Here is a 19,254-nt window from a genome sequence, read left to right as displayed (position 1 = left end):
AGTCACAGAGGGGCTGTGTCGATCTTCCCTGGGCTGCTTCCTGTCCCGCCCTTCCCGGCTAACACCAAACAGACTTCTCTTTGCCATCACTCCCAATCCCCTGGCTTAGCAGGCAGTACACCCCCGCCCCCCCCACCACCACCGCCTTTGGCCCACACATGGTTAGAACCCCCAAGAATCCATCACACACCACAAGTCTGAGCAGGCTGGGGTGGGAGTTAAAAAGGCCAACTGGGACTCACACGGCAGAGTCGGGGGTTACCCATAGGGCTTAGCGGCAGGAAGCAGGAGCCAGGGGAACACTGAACAATCTCTGTTCCCTCCCCCCACAATTGCTGGCTATGACATTTTAGAATCCTGCTGCAGATGCAGGGAAGAGGTGGGGGGGGGGTGGCTCGCAGAGGCTGGGGTTGCAAACATGCCCAGCTTGTAGGAGTCCTCGCTGAGGCTAACCGGAGAATACACGCATGCCTCAGAGGTTTCTGCATAATGCCCCGCCTCCTCTTTTTTTTCTTTACAGAGGGTAAGGGATGGGAGACGCTGACACGTGCTTTCATGTCTAAAGGTGCACAGCTTACTTTTGGGGAGGGTAAATTGGCTCTGGCTGCTCTGCTGAGGGATGGCTGGGAAGACGTAGTTGGGGGGTGGGGTAGGGACATGATGGCACTTGTTGGTATGTGTTGGGCCAGAAGGGACCCGTATCAGCTGAGGTAAGGGATCAGCTCCCCACTTTGAAAGTGATTGGACATCTGATTGCCCATCTGATTGCCCATCTGATTGGACATGTGGGGAGGCTCCTGCATGTTCGTTCCCAAAGAGGCCTTTCTCACCATCAGAGTCTCACTGCAATGCCCCAGTCGCATGTTCAGGGAATGGTGGCCCTCGCTGGGGCACCTGGACAGACGTCTTCAGCCTCTGCTGTGCGTCGGCTCCAGTGATGTCACCCCGCCCTCTGAAGGCATTTATTCTGGTGTCTACTCTGCGTCGAGTTCAGCGTTTAGCCGAAAATGCATGACTCAGACTCTCTGACTGGATGGATTTGAATGTTTTGCGTGTGTGTGTGTGTGTGTGTGTGTCCTCTCCCATTTGTTCTATCAAAGAAAGCTAGAAATCACAGCAATCCCCCCCCCCCAAAAAAAAACACTGCTTTTTTGCCTGATACCCCCCTACATTGCCCAGCTGAATGTTGCTGCTGGCCCACTGCAGCCAGTTGGGTGGGTCCTCCCACAAGGACCCATTTTCTGATCACCTCCTGCAGCCGTTGGACTCCTGGTCAGCCCGATTGGCAAGTGGAAGTCTGCAATCCATGCAGGAATGTGAGCTGGAACACTTGGATTGGGCCGGACCATCACCAAGCTGAGAGGCTTGATGGGACTTTGGATTCTTTCTTTGGCTGCTAATGCTGTCCAGCTCTCCTATGCCTAAGGCTCGAGTGAGTCGGAATCATTTGATTTTGGATGGGAAAAGCAGAGAAGTTGAGGCTGTTTGAGTATATTAATGGTTTCCAAGACTCCTGCCTCTGCAGTCACAGAAAATCCACCCAAGAGCCATACATCTCCCTACGGAGTGTAGCCCTCAATAACAGCTCACATGCTCCTTGAGGAACATGAAGAAATCCAGCAGAAGAATGTCATAAGCAAACCAGGGCTTGTAAAAAGATAAGCCCAAATCCTTAGGAGAGTGAGAAATATCCATGGTTTATCGGCCATGACGGCATGACGGATTTTTCCGATTCCGACACTTGAAATTTGCCTTAGTGCGGCATTTTGAATCACATGACGTACTGCGCCTTGAATACAGGTAGCCTCTCTTCTCCGGCACCACTGGAAGCCATCTTGCACGGTCATAAATCAGGATATCTACAGACTCAATCACCCCCACGCATATGTTTTCAGAAAAGCAACAACCCCACCCCCCCCCTACATTTTTCAAAACAGGCAACTGACCAATAGCATCGCGCCGTGGGGGCAGGCAATCACTGTGAAGGACCTGAGGGAGAAGAGACCCCCGCACCGCACCGTCCTGCAGCCGCGTGTCGAGTTTGATGGTTTACTGGAAAAGCGTGCAGTTGGGGTGGGGGTGGGGGGGGGGGGTGTTAAGATGTTTCCCCACTTTACACACCGTGAAACCTGATCCTCCTGCAGCCCGCGAATGCACAGACCTCAGTGTGAGATCTTCATTGATGATCGCTTAGTCGAGTCTGCTCTGAAGCGGCTGGCCGTCACCTTCTGTGTGAAGGGAGAGAGGCAGCCTCCCGTGAGAATCTGATTAATTGTCAGTTTGTGTTTGCCAAGGGGGTCTTCCTGGGTTTTTCACAGATTACAGCTGAGGCCAATTCATTAGACATGTGAATTGGTTCGCATAGATTTACCTCACATAGCTCACTAAATTAAACATGCCTCTATTTACTTGTTCATCCTGCCTGTCTCTTCCTTGTTTTATAGTGTGGAAACTTTTCTTTTAATGAGTGCAGAGCTGGCTTTCCTGGCAGTTTCCTGAACGACACAGAGGAAAGCCCCCCCCCCAACACGCACACTCCTCCTTCCCCCTCCAAACCCTGCCCATTTTAGGCTGTTCCTGTGTTTTTCCCCTCTCCCCTTCTCTGGGGGGGGTGTGTGTGACGGCCTTTCCTGCCTCTTCAGCGTGGACCCAGATGAGCGTCTCCGTTAGTCAGTCCCTCGCAGTGCCAGGAAGCTGCCACTGGACCCTGTCCGGACTCGCTGCCACGCTGCTGACAGTCTGCTCGGCTTCGTCACCGCCAGCCTCCGCCTCTGCTTGGATCCACTCTCTACTTTTATCTCTCCTTTTTATTTATTTTTCCTTACGGTGGAAATTTCCCTGATGTTCTGCTGATCTCTTGCACCCAAGCCGTCTGCCTCTGCTCTGCCCCGAAGACTCTACATGTTCAGTGTGACATTTCTTTTCGGCAGAAGAACCCCAGTGGTCCGTCCCACCAGAACCGAGCCGGACAGTGACGGTGAGTGAGCGACGTGCGTCTTCCTGTAACTGTCATTACTGTGTCGTTCGCTGATGTGCGATTAATGGGGCCGAGACACCTGAGCAGGTGACGTCTCTCAAAGAACCGCAGCGAGTCTGTGAACTTTCTGCACTCGCAGTCCCGGGGACGCCTGCAGGGTTGCTGCCTTAACCATGCTGCCTCCGACTCGCTTTCCTAAACCGCAGCGGTGTCTGTTTGCTGTGAATTCCGGCTTCGGGTGCACAGCAGGCACGGCCAGGGAAAGGGGTCCGGCTGTCACTCTGTCTTTCGGACGCCTGTTATGTTAACTCACAACCTCACAAGTCCAGTTTGAGCCAAATAATCTGCAGAGTGGATGCTTTGAGCTCTGAATGCCTCCCTGAAAGGTGCTATTTGCCTATCAGCATAGCACCCCCAGCTGTTGCCCCCCTCTTGTGTTTTATCACATTAGCCGGCATTCCGATGTCGCAGGTGAGAGTGGGGAGTTGCTGAGAGCCCCGTCATCGGAGGATGCCATGTTTTGGCATGTGCATGGGTGTCGTACTCGGCACCGGCAGGGGTGGGGGTCTCAGGGGGTGCTGGGGGTGTGTCATGTGCATCCTGCACTCGAGAAGGGGAATCGTCCCAGGCTGAAGACTGAGAGGGGTGATTTTCCTGAAAGTAATGAATGCCACCCCCACGTGGGCCGGCAAGACCAGGCATGCTGCTGATTAATCGGTCAGAGTTCAGGACCGCGTTGCCTGCCCTGCCATTGATGCCTTGGGGGGGGGGCCGCTTGGTGCCTGCCCTCTCACCATTAACACCTGGCCTCCTGCTGAGCGGCGCGGTGCCAGGTCCGCCAGCGCTTCTGTGGTGTCCTTGTTACACCGACCGCTTGTGGTTCTGAAGCTGCTCCATCGCACACTGGAGCCAACCATCTGAAGAAGCCATTTTCCCGGTTTTGCTGAAACTAAAGATCTGCGCAGCGGTTTCCACTTCTCTCTCTTCCCTTTGCACATGGAGTTTTCTGGTTCAGCGCAGTGTGTGACAGGTCTTGTGTTCCCCTTATCTCATGGCGGGGGTGGAGGCTGCTGTTTTTTTGGTTTTTTTTGTGTCCCAAGCATAACCCGTAACCAGAGAGTAATGTTCTCTGCATCTCCCCCAGCCTGGATGACTTACGAGCAAGAATGGCTTCAGGCCCCAAATTCCAGTGACCAGGGGAGTGTTGGGGAGGTGAAATATTGCACTGATTGACCCCGCCTCCCCCACCCCCCACCCAGGCTACCTTCTGTGCAGTTTTGCTGTCTGGTTCGCACACAAAGACCTGGCTTTGGATCCAGTAGCGATGATAATGGGTTTGGACCTTCCACTAACCCCAGTGGCCTGTGCCATGAAGTGGGGTTACTGGCTTATCGGGGTAACTTGTCGGATTTAAGGTACCACAGTTTAAATGGACTACCTTAAATCCGACAAGTTACATCGATAAGCCAGTAACCCCACTTCGTAGTACAGGCCGCAGGTCAGCATAAATCAAGCTATCCTGCCTGACCACTCTGTAAATCAATTGTACTGCAATTTATAAAACTGCTAAGAGTGATAATACAGTCTGTACCTCTGTCCTGCTTATTCATGCTTTGCCCGCTTAGAATTTACACAGAGCCTGTCAGTATCAGAGATTATTATTATTATTATTATTATTATTTACTATCAGTCCATGGGAAGTGTGGAAGAGGTAGGCGGCGGTCAAGAATGGGTTAAGTACGCCCGGTTGAGGATCGGCACGCACATGCTCTGTGTCATGAAGCAATCAGGGCACCGGGTAATGAATGAAACCTGCCAATGTGGGCCAGATTAGCGCCTGAGAGAGTCCCCACATTGTGCAGGGTAAGCTGCAGGAGAAGGTCTGTGCGTGGGGTGGGGAGGGGCAGCCGGTGGAGGGGGGTGGGGGGGGGTGGTGATTTGTGCAAGACACAGCCAAAGTTTGAGAAAAAAAAAGCTGGGGACTTAAGGAAAAAATCTGGGGGAGATAGCCTCGCTCGATTTCAGGGACAAAGTTGAAACAGACTTGCAGCTCAGCTGGGTGTTGCTTGCCTTGCATGGCACGCAATAAGTGTGTACTTAAAGGATAAGACGCATTTCATAACTGCATTAAGATGGTTACAACATCGCCTGAGACTTTACCAAGCAGGCAGTGGGAGACCCATCCTTCAGGACTTGTAGGCACACATTAACTATCAGGATAAAGAGGCAGGCGATTTGCAGGTATTAAAGCTAATTATACCAAGGCAGTTCTGGAATTCTGAAATCTAATTGGTCAGATGGATGTTAATTAATTTTCTATAACCACATAGACAGTGCCAACCAGGTGAATCACAGTAGTAAGTCAATACACTATTATAATTTATAAAGCATTACGTACAACTCCCAACACAGAACACAATTTAAAATGAATAGAAATAAAATGCAAATTTTAGCCAGTGGAGGAACAAAATAGTTCATCCATTTTCACATTTATTATATATGGAAAAATGCCTTTCGGTACAAGCAAGTAAATCAAATGTGTGGCGGCTCTGGTATAATCTGATTAATGCACTTCCAAACTGTGCATAATATGTTTTTATTATGCATTATACTTTTAAGAATGTATAATATGTGGCTTTTTGTGCATTATGCAATGTAGGTCGATGGTGAGCACTCAGAGGAGTGTTGAGTGTCAGTGATGTTTCCATTCAGGGTGGTGAAGGAGGATTTCAAGGCTGCCCTCTTCAGCATCTGGGAGGCACGCAGCTGGCTGCATAGCTAAGCTGCAGATGAAGACGGATCTCGCTCCCATTCCTGGGATGGAGTTTCCTGCTTCCTTCTGTGCCATCTGGGCTCCGTTAACCGTCGCATCCCTGCGCCCCCACTGAAAAACCCTGGTTAATCTCTCATGTCACTGTGACACCAGTTGTAGCTCCGTCTCCGAGACCCCAACCTTGCCGCGGCGTCCTCGGTCACTGCCGAATGCTTTCGGCTTCATGTTTCCCTCCCAGATAAAAGGAGAGGTCTCTAGCAGATGCAGGCGTCCTCGGGAAAAAGAGCTGTTTTGAAAAGTGCAACAGATGTTTTGCCTGTATTGCTACCTCTGAATTCTTCAGCAAGACTTTCAGGGAGGGCCTAAAGTCGCATCGAAAATGTTCAGTGTCTTACCAATATAACGATATATTTCATGGCTGTCATACGTTTTTATTTCTGTGTGGTGCATTGGGACCTTGCAAATATCCCCCTAATGCTAAGTTTCCATACTCCGCATTCTCTGAACGGACCTCTGCCAAACACGAATGTTAAGTTCTGGATGGACTGTGAGAAGGATCCGGTCTTTAAGATCGGGGGTGTTTTTTCGTGCGTTCGTTCAATGAATAAGGCAACAAGAACGTGTTGAGGAAGTGAAGACGCCTGGAAATCGCGATAATCTCTGCCAGACGTGATGGTGTGACACTTCGCCTCACTTTTAGAGGTTATATTCGGCTCCCCGCCAGTAATGAACATTCTAGAATTGAACATCACTCTCTCTCTCTGTCTCAGACAGCACCGACGCCCGTGTCACTCATCAGAAAAGCTCTCTGTTAAAACCATTTTAAAAGCTGCCAACTGGAAATGTTGTTGTATGAAAACACATTTCAATTACTCAGCCTTATGGGTGTTTAAAAAAACAAAAAAAAAACACTTTTCAGGTGGAGAATGTTACCTCCCCCCCATTTCCTTGGTTAGTTACATAAAGCCCAGCTGTATAACCCCCCCCCCCCCCACTTCCAAAGTCTACGGAATTTTTTTGGGGACAGTTATAAGCTGTGTGTTCATTCAGTCTCCACAGCCCCATCAAAACTCCTGGTATAATAACTTCTTAATTTAAAACTTTGCATAAGGCGTACTACCTACTCTTCTCTGTATATGTTCTTCACTTCATGTTGTCGCTTTTTACAGCTCACAGCCCTGTTTACTTCTCAAATAACAAGTTTTTTTGTTGTTGTTTTAACAGCTCTTTGCCAATATATAGATGTAAATTTATATGTTCTGCTGACCAGCACCTGTTCATGTAAATATGTTTATGTGTTTCCTGTTGTTGGTTTTATCATGGGTAACAGATGTGGGCGATACAGTTGGAATGTAAGCAGTCGCTCGGCGCAGGTTTCTAGGGGAGACAGATTGCATTAGTATGTTGGCTGAACAGGTATCTGAAATGCCTGTCTGATGTCAAATTGAGCCCAGGAGGGAAACTTGGCCCAGGACCCAAAGTAGATCCATGAGACAACCCAATGTAGCGTCTTGCTATCAACTTTGTGTGTCTGGGGCGTGTCAGCAGGAGGGGGGTAATTTTATCCATCATTAATGAGAGAAGACTTCTGCACTTCTGTAGTTCATCTATCTCCAAGGTTTATTTCACATCACGAGGCAGCTCACGGCTACGTTAGCATCCACGTGTCCGGCTGTCATCCAAGAAAAACAGGTTCTGCCAGGCGGCAGATGCTGCCAAATGTGAGCGCTTAGCTTGGCATTCGGTGGGGACGTGATAAGAGCCAGGTGTACCCTTTGGTGAAGACCCGTGCCACCCCTCAAAGCCGTGAAAATCTCTTCCGCTGATCCAGCAGATGTCTTTTCCAGATGGGCGTGCACATTTCTGCCTTTCAGCTAGGCTTCCACTTCAGAGTTCACTGGCTGGAAAAGTGCCGCTCGTTGCGAATGGTGCCCAGCATGTTACTGGTCTTTACGTGAGACTGTCGCCTTCTTTGGATGGTGGTCCGCTTCACTGGCATGCAGCTCGAAGCCAAGGACTTCTGGAGACCGCGGCGTGACCTGCAAGCGTGCGGCACAATGGTTATCTCGGTATCACTGCACTACGGCTCACTTCGTCGTACGTTATTTTAGGGTCCGTTTTTCAAAAGGAATGCAGACTTTTGCCAAGCAGAATAACAAATGATGGATTGACTTCTCCCACCCTTTGATTTAAAAAGCAGATCAGAGCTCCTGTTACCACTTGGATCACAATATTTCAGGTTCCTGCAGTCCAACGTTTTGCAGAACGGAACATACAGCTGTGAGCCAGAAAAGCACAGGGTAGTTCTACTTGTTGTTCGAAAACGGACCTTGTAAAAATTTGCAGACTCGTTAGTTTGCAGACTTTGGGTGACGCCAGGTGTGCGTCCCTTTGAACAATGGCGTTGCCATGGATTAACGTGCACCAGGAATGGTAAATTGGAGAACCCTTCAGAGTAGCATGAACAATCAGCACTGGTCTAGTGTTAATTCAGCTGTTAACAGCACACACACATACACGCACGTACACCCTGGCGTCACTGTCAGTTGAATATGGGCTCCTGACGTTACTGGTCTGGGTAGCATAATACGAAGAGCTGCATCACTGAATCTTAGTGTTCAAAATAACCACGTGGACTTCAACAAAGTACCTGTGTCTCAGTTTTTGGCATATGGGAATGTGTAAGTGTAAAAGCAATAATGTATAATTAAATTTCAATGAAGTGGGGGCCTCACAGCCAGAAAAAGCCGCAAGAAGTCTGCCAGTGTGCCAGGAATTCATGCGGTTGCTAAAGTATTTTAGGTATCAAAAAGGCTCTTCGCTTTTATGGCAACAAATTTGTGTTTGTTACAAGGAAACAGCCCAGTGTTGTTCGGCCTCGACTTTGTTAAATGGAGACGCGATTGCAGCTAACACCCTGGATAAATTGCCCTCATTCACCGTGACTGTGCCACACGCCATGGTGCGTGAGTCGTGCGGTTACGCTGACGGGAGAAGACTTTGTTTCTGCTATTTGCGTCTGAGGGGAAGCTTCCGTTTGGAACCTTGATGGAGTGCTATCCCTGGAGATTTCTGGCCTGTCGTTTTGTGGTAGAAAAATTGTAAAATGCATGTCATACAGCACGAAGACCATTAATTACTGCTTGCAGTGATCCCATCTCAAAAAGGAAAGGGGTAGAAGCAGAGTCGGAAGGTGGGTGGGGGTGTCAACACGGCTATATTGAGACGACCCTACTGGTCTCTTTGTGGGAAGGAGACTCTGCTGTGGTCAGTTGAGGGTGGCTATCCCACGGTTTGCACAAACCAAAACAATTTATTCAAAGGATCTTTAATAGAAACTTCTAGTTTCCAAGACCCAGCTACACAACATGCTACAATTACATGCTGTTTTCCTTGGATGCCGTCTATAAACATGTTGTGCGTTAGTCACATGAAAATAACTCATCCTTTCAGCTGACACTGCGGTCCAAGATAAACTCGCCAACCCTAGATATAGCTAGCTACATGCTGGACTGCTGAAAAGAAGTATTGAAAAAATCACACTGACTATTGTGTTAGCCTAAAAACAAGTTTGGTATCCTGGGGTACTCTCATATTTTCTTGAGTTTACGGACCACAAATGCATTTCTTTGGTTTAAGATACCATCCCAATGCTCAGCCAGAAACTGCAAGTGTGGCGGCTTTGCACTGCTCCCGCAAACTGAGCTGGCAGTGCACTAACCTGTTGGTATCGCTGCGGTTGAAGTCATGAATCTCTCTGCTTGGGATTTGACCTTGAGTTTGCGTGGTGGCTTGAGTCATTCTTCTTAATCTATCCTGTAGAGGTCCATACAGATGCAATGGAACCAAAGTAATCTTTGGGAGTCTTCTTGGGCATTGTCTTCAAATCTGAGTCCCTAAAGGGGGAGCACTTTCAGCACCTGCTCTGGGATCATGGGACTCGAAGACAACATCTGGTTGTGTATCAGACCATGATGTCAAGCAGTCATTTCTGCAGGAAAACAAAATGTTCTCATTGGGACAATATGGCTAAAGGTTTTAATGGGGTTTTTAGGAGGCCTCCTATGGAAACGAAATGGAGTGCATCTGTGAGGATACTATTTGGTGTTTAGATTAGATGTAAACCAGACCTTGGCCGGTCCTGATATACACTTAAGAATGATTCATCCTATGTCCAGTACTGATGTGGCTGGTCGACTGAACTGCAAGCATATTTTTGACTTGCATTGCTTAGTACACATAACCGACCTTCATATTCCCTCCCCATGGCTGGAAGCGTGAACAAAGATGTGGGAGTTTACATTGGGATCCCCAGCAGAGAATCACGCATGAGTTGCCTAGGCAATGTTGACATTCCTTCTGCAAACATGTGCACCGTTTTGATGAGGAGGCAAGTCCCAACTGGGCTGGCCAGTCAAGGGGGCATCTCAGGCCTTGCTGTCTGAGTCAGAACAAAGCTCATCACCCGCTCATGCGGGGAAAGGTGTTGCCATGGTGACCACCACCCCGACCTGCCAGGACACTTCAAAGATTGAGAATGAACTGAAATAAAGTCACTATAGACAAAGGGGAGAAGTCTCCAATTCTGCTCTTTCCGTCTGAATGTCCATGGTCATTGAGGTGTCCAACAGGATTCTTCAGGGGAGGATGTTGGATTATTTTTTTAAGTGTATTCTGGACTGTGTTTCTGGAGAAATGTTTATTATTAAAGATTAGATTTAAGGAGAAGTGATTTGTCATGGGACCATCCCTAGCAGAGTTAGGTCTGGCTTGCGCATCTTCAAAACGAAGTCTCTGTGTTTAATCGTTTTTCCATGTAGGGATTATATAGCGATGGATACTCTCTGCCTTTTGTCCGGCATTTTTTTTCAACCTGCTGGCTGGCATTCTTGAAAGGAAGAGGAGAGACGATTTCTTCTCCGATACGAAAAAAATCTAACATTTCGGCAGTAGTTTACTCAGCTTTTGCTGGTACTTGGAAAATCTCTTGTTTGGGATGCTGGACACGTTGATGTGATTGATAATCAGCCCCACAAGGGTTGATTTTAATTCTTCCAGCTGTGGTGGGGGAGTTGCCAGAAGTGTATAGGTGACAGTTGCCCCCGGGGGCGTCCCCTACTGGGCCAGAGAAGATTATGCCAGCTAAACCGCGTCCTGGCCTGTTGTTGGTGCTAATGACAGTTGAGTGAATTAGACTGGGAACTGATGGTTCCCTGTGTGTGTGTTGGTCTCTTCTCAGGCTAATCAGATGGGATCTGCCAGCTAAACCAGAGCTGCGACTCCCCCACCCAGTCCTGCGCGCGTCATCCCTGAGCCGCAGCAGATAGCGGCTCCCACATCTGTTAGGTAAGAACTGCCATTTTCCCATTAAATGCTCATTTAACTGGTAAGTTGTGCTGATTATTACACAGTATTGTGCTGTATACAAGCCAATATTGAGACATATGAACACAGCATGTTGTCACAATGCAACACGTTAAAAAACTCACAAATGCTATGCACTTGACTGCTGAATCTTTTTCATTTTTCAAATATGTTGTATACTATGACATGTCAGATTTTGGATTTTGGGAATGGCTTTCCCCTTCGCATCATGTGACAGGACGGTCCCGATGGGGGAGGGGGGAATCTGGAACAGGCTAATCCATTTCCTTTCCCAGGGTTCAGCTCCCAACAGTCTGACTGTTTCCAGCCCGAGCCTTCGAGCGGTGATTTTGGTGTGTGGGAGGGGGGGGAGAACAATACTAAGGGGTCAGAAAGGTCAACATCGGCAGGAAGGCCGGGGAGGCGGGGGGATGTAGAGCAGGAAGGTCTGCAGGAAGCGACAGGATTTTGTGCTTCTGGGGGGCAGGGGGATGTTCGGTAGCAGGCTAGCTGTAGGCCGCTGCTAATGAGGTGCCCCTAATCCCCAGGTCACGCAGGACTTATTTAAACCCCCCCCAGTATTACCCTTCCGTTTGAATGGTTCCTGCCACTTCGGCTCTGTCTCACTGTTGTCTGACTTTCAATAGCCTCACCAACAAGGAATCCGTAGTCCCTCCCCAGTTCTCCCCAAAATGAGCTCCAGGCCAAAGATACCGCAGTTTGTCTGTCTGGGGGGGGGGGGGGGGGGTCAGGGTACAGCACCCACCGCAGCAGCGGAGTGCAGACAGACATCCGTGGTGTGGACGTGAGCCACTGTTGTGTCCGCCACCCCCCAAAGTCTTCTGTCTCTGACTTGGTCCGTCAAGCGGCCCGGAGCCTGTGTTCCTGTCTGTCTGTGTTATTCGGGGGACGGGGGGGGGGGGGGGGGTGGGGGCTTGCGCGAACCACATCCTGGAGAGTTTGGTTTTAGAGGTGGTGACACACTGAGATGAGTTTCGTTGTAGATGTACATTCAGCATCCAGCGTCCAGCAACGTTGCACTGCCTCTGACAGAGACCCTGTGTCCAGCTTGCTTGGGGGCCATTTCAGCTGTAAGGCACCCCCCACCCCCCCCCCCCCCCCCCCCCCGCATTGCTGATGCCGTGCTGTTTACAGTCTGTCTGCCTTGCAGCCGTGAGAACTTGACCCCTGATCCCAGGACCCAGGATGGAGGTGAAGACAAAGGAGATGCATCTGCTCAGCAACAGCATAGCTGCCTATGCCCACATTAAAGGTGAAGCCAGCAGCTTGATATTAACTCTGGCTCTTAACGGAATTACTTGACTTTACTTACAGGAGGGTCATTCAGCTCCACCATAATGTAGATTTCAGGGTGACCTTAGAGCTCTCAGTTCCCACAGAACGTAGCCAACAAGATGAATCCCTGCTTATTGATTGATAATAAATAGCCTGTCAGAAAAGAATTTCAATTATATACAGTTTGATTGATAATTCTCAGTTATATTATATGCTTCTTTCCAATTTTCAACAGTTTTACAGTCCATGTAAAAACAAGTACTTATGAATAGTTTGAAAATATAACCAGGTGCTGAATCTTCAACCTCATAGTTGGTGACCATCACTGTAAAATACTTTATTTCCCAACCTAAAATTACTTTATGCAATGAAACGTATAAGACTTTGGTTTCAGAATATGCTGATTTGATTGGATTAATCGAATGTTTTATGTGTTCCTGTTTAGCCAATCCCGAAAGCTTCGGCCTGTACTTCGTGGTCGGCGTGTGTTTCGGCCTGGTTTTGACCCTCTGCCTCCTAGTAATCCGTATCTCCTGCAAGTCCCGCATCAAGATGGGGCCTCCCCTGTCTGAGAAAAAGAGCCTGAAGGATTTCAGCGAAGATGACGACGATGGCAGTGAGGATGAGGATGAGGAGGAAGAAGAGGATCACCTCAACGTGCATACCCCTGTGGCCATTTCCCCCGTCACTGCCACCACTACCACCACCACCACCACCACCACCGAACTGCCAGTGGGCAACCACAGCCAGCCAGACGGAGCTCTCAGCGTCAATGTCTTCACGTCGGCAGAGGAGCTGGAGCGGGCACAGAGGCTTGAGGAGCGTGAGCGGATCATCCGTGAGATCTGGAGAAATGGGCAGCCAGACATCTTGGGCACAGGAACGGGCACCATCGGCCGGGTACACTACTACTGACCCCTAGCCCCCCAAGGCTCTGGTGCCAAAAACGGTCTGTGTGTCTGGTAAAACCTCCCCACAACAGCCCACCTAAGTGTGGGTGAGGTGCTGGTCAGATGGTGCTGGTCAAACATCTCCACCACACAGACTCTGGCACGTTTTCCTGACTCGGAAGTTGAATTTGCAAACTACGGTGCTATTGGACTTCCCCTAATCTTCAAGGTCCCACACGCATAGAGCGTGTCTATATAGATCCACAAACCATCCACAGATTCACAAGCACAGAGTTCCTTAGAACTCATCTGAAGATGTCCTGTGGCTTCCATGGATTTTGATGAATGAAGGGTTACTTCAAGCGCGATAAGGATTGCGGTATGATTGGCTTGGATGTAGCTGACCCAGGAATGCAATTTTATGTTTTTAATCACAGGGATGTTTCCTCATAATGCCCAGTTGTCAGATAGGAAGTATATTTGATGCGCGCATGTGTACTTTGTTCTTTAACGGTAACCGTGCCAAAGTGGCCGCGGAACTGGTCATGCACGTCATATCCTGACACACGAGTGGCTTGCGAACCCCTTCGAAAATGTCTTTCAGTTTTACTTTTCAGTTGATGACATGAAGTAAGGTCACCAATGTGGAAAGTTACTGAGAAGTTCAGCTCTAGTTATTTCGTTGGGTATAATCATTTGAAGCCGTTGCGTATTGGAGTCCAAAAGAAAATATTAGTTACAGTTGTATGTAGAAAAAAAAAGTTATTTTCTGTTTTGTTCTTTGTTGCTATTTTCAGCGATGCGCAAACCGTCTGAGCCTCTGACTACATCATCAAACTCTAGGCTCTGCTAATGTTCCTCATCTCTCAGAAAACTGCCATGCAGATACAAATTGTATTATTTGTTTATAAAAATAGCAACAGATTTTATGACGGTTTCTGTTGTTGTAGCGCAGTCACGGAGCACCAGACCAGATCCCAAAGACACAATGGTCCTTCCAAACTCACATTCCACACACCCATTGTCTCTCTGATGTTTTCTCCAAGTGAGCAACAACCCACAATGCCTTGGGGCACTAGTGAAATGGATGGACTTTATTTTGGCGCGTTTGCGAAAGAGAAAACATTATCCAAGCCAGACACTATAAGTAGATACCTTTGTGGCCTTTGTGTAAAACATCAGTATGCCAGTATGGTGCCACATCCTTCAAGGGCAACAAAAGGATATTTCTGCAACATGCAATTACCAGAAGAGCCTTAGTTTGGTTGTGTGGAAAACAGTTCCCATAAGGTTAGTGCACAACTGCATAATTTGTTCTCTGAGCAAATATTCAAAGCCCAAATTCTAATATCTTTTTACATTCCATTTAGCTGATAGCATTATATTTTCATTTTATTTTCCACGCAGAAATTCTGGGAGCCTTCTTGACTGTGATAAGTTCGTTCCAGCTCAGTGTCATTCAGAGTTATAGTAAAAAAGCCTGGACAATGTGGTCGGAGACAATGAGTTCTGGAACTCAAGTGACAATGAAGAGTAAAAGAGGGCAACAGGTTAGAATAACAGAAATATCAGCTCTTTTGTGTTATTAATTGCCGACATCGGGTGCTGTGATATCTGGTATGTGTCTTGAACCCTCAGTGACGTACACAACTGGAAGTTTTGATGGAAAAAAAGCTGGTTCACAAACAAAGCCTGTTCTCAATCCAAGAAGTATGTGCACCAATTTATAATTTTGGAACCTTAAATGGCCATGCAGTTTGCAGGCTGGAGCCTTCTGAATAACTGAGTCACACTTTTCCATGAAACGAAGCCTAATTTCAGAACTCAAAGAGGGATTGTGTTCTGTATTGTCATATCTGCTTCTTGCATAAGACCTTTGTAAATAAATGCTGTTCTGCTTAGATATATATATATATATCATCAAGATATTTCTCCCAACATATTTTGATCGTACAGTCTGCGGCACCAAATCACATTTTTCCTCAGTTTTAAAAAGAACCGAACCTCTGACGTTTCTAATGCACTGGGCATGAGACAGCATCCATCACGAGGCTGAGATAATCGTGGACTTTCAACCTCCCGAGACGTGCGTTATGTCGCTTGATCCTGAATGAAGGACCGGCATTTTTTCAAGAGGCCGTGGCCTTTTGGCCCAGGTTAGATCTGAACATTCCTGTCGAAATGAAAGCATCAGCTACCAAAGGTTATTTATGTGAACATGTACCATAAAATGTACAATTTACCAACAAGAAATGTAAATATATAATTATTAGAATACATATGCTCTATTCAAATAGGTTTTTATATAAATCATGAATAAAAGCATATAATTAATTATATGTGTGCCTGTGTCTTAGTTAAGGTTATGGTCTGTAAGCAATCTCTGCCTGACAGTGTGGAAGGACTGCATCTGCCGTATATTATAGGAAAGGTCAATTTGGAGATCGTAATTCATGGCTCCATGCCCCTTTTCCAACCCTCACTTGGAGGAGGGATAGATGGGTCTTTGTGTGAATGTTAAATGGTAACACAGGATGACTCTGGTGGGGTATGGAGCGGACCAGCTGCGTTTTCTTACCCAGCGGGTGAGGGCGTGTTGGCACCACCAGCTTCCATCTTGTCCTGCGAATCCACCGGGATGCCGGTTCCCCAGTAACACCTACTACCAGCACCTCGGCTCCTCAGAGCTGTTTGTGGACCATGACGTAACATCGCTTTCTGCTCATTTCTCTGTCTGTGATGCACCTATATTCAACCAATGTCTTTGATGCTGGCTCAGGGACTAGCCTAGTGCACTCGCAAGTTTATCTATTTTCTGCAGAGCACTCGTCCTTTTCAGGGTCACAGGGATCCAGAGCCAATGGGTGCAAGACAGGGAACAGTCCAGGAGGGGTTCCAACCCATCGCGGGGCTCACACACACAGGCATTTTGATAACTCCAATTAACTTCAACATGTTTCTGGCAGAACATGCAAACTCACACACATGGAACCTTGGCAGAAACCTGAACTCTGGTCCCAGAGGTGTGTGACCACAGTGCTAACCTCTGCCCCACCAGACCACACCAATACACTAACCAGTTCATCAGTTAATTTACCATTATGACTGAGCTCTCTGTGGATGTCTGTCTCTGCAAACTCAGTCTCTCTTCAGGACAGATCCCGCTTCTGTTTCCCTTCATTTGGAGGAAGACACAACATCTAATTTTAGAAAATATCTGCTTTTCCTGTGGAACAGTGCCCTTTGCCCCTAGCCGCCAGTTACTCTGGACTCTTTCCTTCCTTGCCATTTCGGCCCTCTGCATGCCTTCTTCTCTCGCCGTACAGCGACGCCACTGTGGTCCCTTCAAAACGGATTTGTGTCCGGCTACTTGAAAAGCTTACTTATTCTGTGGCCTGTCTGGGGTACGAGTAAGGGCTTAAAAACCAGCTGTAATGAGTGCAGAAGGGGAGCATTTAACAGTTCACTGCCCTCTTTTGTGAGCTGTAAAATTCGCTACCTGACCACAACCCCACACCATGGCTGTAGCATATCCTGCCAACCTTCACGGCACCCCAAAGGTGAAAGGCTTCCTCAGCTGTCCGCCGGGTAATACAAGCACCCAAGAAATAACAGGGAATGTACTTGCAGGGGGAAAAAAATGAAATTCTTGGGCCCACTTATAAGGATTTATATAGTTTTACTTTGTTTGCCCCCCACCCCCCAAAAAAAGAAACACGTGTTTGTGAATGTCCGCTCTATTCAGCCAAGCGCAGTTTTTAAAAATAGTCCATTCCCATGTTTTCAGAAGCCCTGCAGCTGTAATAGGGCCCAGATGTTCCCCAGAAAGACTCCGCCCCCTCACCAGGCCTTACAGGCGATGCCAGATCTGTGTCCCCAGCCGGCACTCCCATCCTGTTGAATCTAAAACTGAGACGCAGCAGTTCTGGCTCGCGCTATTTACTCTAACGAAAAGGTTATGGATCATACGCCTGTTAGACTCTCATACTCAAATAGGCTTCTGCCTTAAGAACTCCAGCTACTGTAGTTCAATCCAGTTTAAATACCGCTTTCACAATGTTAACATATTGCTTCCTCTCTTAAACGTAATTCATAAAGCTGTTTCATGCTCATTCCAGTTTCAGTGTGTATGTTAAGTCTGACAAGCTCTTGTATACTTTCGGAATCCCAGGTTTCCCTTTTCAGTATAATTAATTCCACCTGAAGGGTGGTATAAATGGTTTCCTTCCTGAGTTGGGCGTTGACAGCAGACCAAAGCCAACTCACTGAATCGGTCCTTCACAGGCTTCTCCTCGGCCTGCCGGTGTCCCGCTCTCACCCATGGAAGTGACTTCTGCCATTTTCACTCCGACCGACGCCACGTCCTTCTCCGAAACACGCCCTGTCCACCTCCACTGGTATGTACGTGTTTTAAGAGAGATGTTTTCGGGGGCAGATAACTAGATAACCGGCTTCAGAAAGAGTCAAAACAGTCTGACTAATTTGGACTCGCACATATAATTTGGTCTTAATGCCTTTCATTATGCATATGCCTAGAATGCAGCTCAGGAAAGACTCTTTGGCCCAAGCGCAGAGCTGGGTGGCACGGTGCTGAAGTGCACAACTCCAGGGTTGGGGCGTTCGAATCTTTATCTCTGCTCTGTGTATGCAGTTTGCATGTTCTCCCCATGTTCTACAGGTCCTCCAGGTTTCCCCCTGCAGTCCAGAGATACAGACTGGTGTCTCTAAATTGTTTCTTTTGTGCCCTGTGATGGACTGGCATCCGTACCAGCATGTACCCCTTGTACTGGATAGGGTATACTTAGAAGGTGCAGAGAGTGACAAAATTGAGAACAGCTAAACATCCCCCCCAAATGGACACATTGTGAATTGCAGTTCCCAGTTCCCATTCACCTGCAATGTTAAACTGCCTGGCCAAAAAAAATTATATAATTGCCATTTGAATTTAAATCAGCAAATACCTAAAAGCCAATGACTGGATCATTATTACAGCCCAGCAACATTATGCAGCAATAGAGTAAAGTCAGCTGAGTACCTGAATCTACTGAATGGCCAGGTTACACCTCCATCCATCAGCAATGGATTTTCCTTCCCTGTTGGCATGAACATATTCCAGGACAGGAATACCAAGATTCATTGGGTTTGAATTGTCAAAGAGTGCTTCAGGGAGAGTTGTGACCTTAACCTCACTGAAGGTCTTTGGGATGTGCTGAAGGAGGCTTTATGGAGTGGTTCAACTCACTTCTCGGTGAGAAATGAATGCTAATCTGGATGAAAGTAAATGTTGAGGTACGTTTGTATACACGTGTGAAAATGATGCCATTACAAATGTGCACCGTAATCAAAGCTAAACACAGTACAACAAAATATTCACATTCTTTGGCCAAGCAGTGTAGTATGCCTACGTGAATCATCTGCCGTTCTGAGATGCATCCAACTACTCACACTCTACCTCAGTCCACCCCCCCACCCCCCAAAAAAAAAAATACAGAGTACTGAGTAGGTCATCAGATTGTGTGTAACATCCAGAGGCAACAGCTAATCACTTCAATATAGGCAGATACTCGTGTTAATAAGTTGTAAACGAATTTCATGCAGGACCAATGAACTTCAGTATCTAGTATGACCTTTGTCGGTGTTAATGAACATGAACACTAATCACAGAAATATGTACAGTAAATAAAAGCATTTATGGAAAACCTTGTCGAATAAACTAGCTTTTTTTGATGGAAAAACAGGTTAAACAGCTTCAAAAATATATAGTGTACAGGCAGTTTATTTTAGTCAGTAGTTTTTTACAGTGTGATGTTGAGAGGACATTTCTGTCATTTATGCATTAGAGGTCATGTATGGTCATCTGTGCATTAGCGAGATCATTTCTGGTTTCGTTTGTAATGCTGTGAGGGATGTCTTCCTTTCTGAAACTCCTTCATCTTTCAAACTGCAAAGGAAGC

General features: G+C 47.4%; 1 protein-coding gene across 1 annotated transcript; it reads left to right on the top strand.

Moving 5' to 3' along the window:
• Positions 1 to 2,171: 2,171 nt before the first annotated feature.
• On the top strand, positions 2,172 to 15,635 carry eva1ba (eva-1 homolog Ba (C. elegans)). The gene is made up of 4 exons (XM_049026223.1): positions 2,172 to 2,977; positions 10,990 to 11,096; positions 12,286 to 12,387; positions 12,856 to 15,635. Exons 3-4 carry the CDS (start codon positions 12,321 to 12,323, stop codon positions 13,323 to 13,325), a joined length of 537 nt encoding a protein of 178 aa, XP_048882180.1. The 5' UTR covers positions 2,172 to 2,977; positions 10,990 to 11,096; positions 12,286 to 12,320; the 3' UTR covers positions 13,326 to 15,635.
• The last annotated feature ends 3,619 nt before the right edge of the window (positions 15,636 to 19,254 follow it).

The sequence above is a fragment of the Brienomyrus brachyistius genome, chromosome 9 (assembly GCF_023856365.1).
Source record: "Brienomyrus brachyistius isolate T26 chromosome 9, BBRACH_0.4, whole genome shotgun sequence".
Taxonomy (NCBI): Eukaryota; Metazoa; Chordata; class Actinopteri; order Osteoglossiformes; family Mormyridae; genus Brienomyrus; species Brienomyrus brachyistius.
The sequence above is the reverse complement of the archived record's forward strand: the minus strand, read 5'-3'. Positions and strand labels throughout refer to the sequence as shown.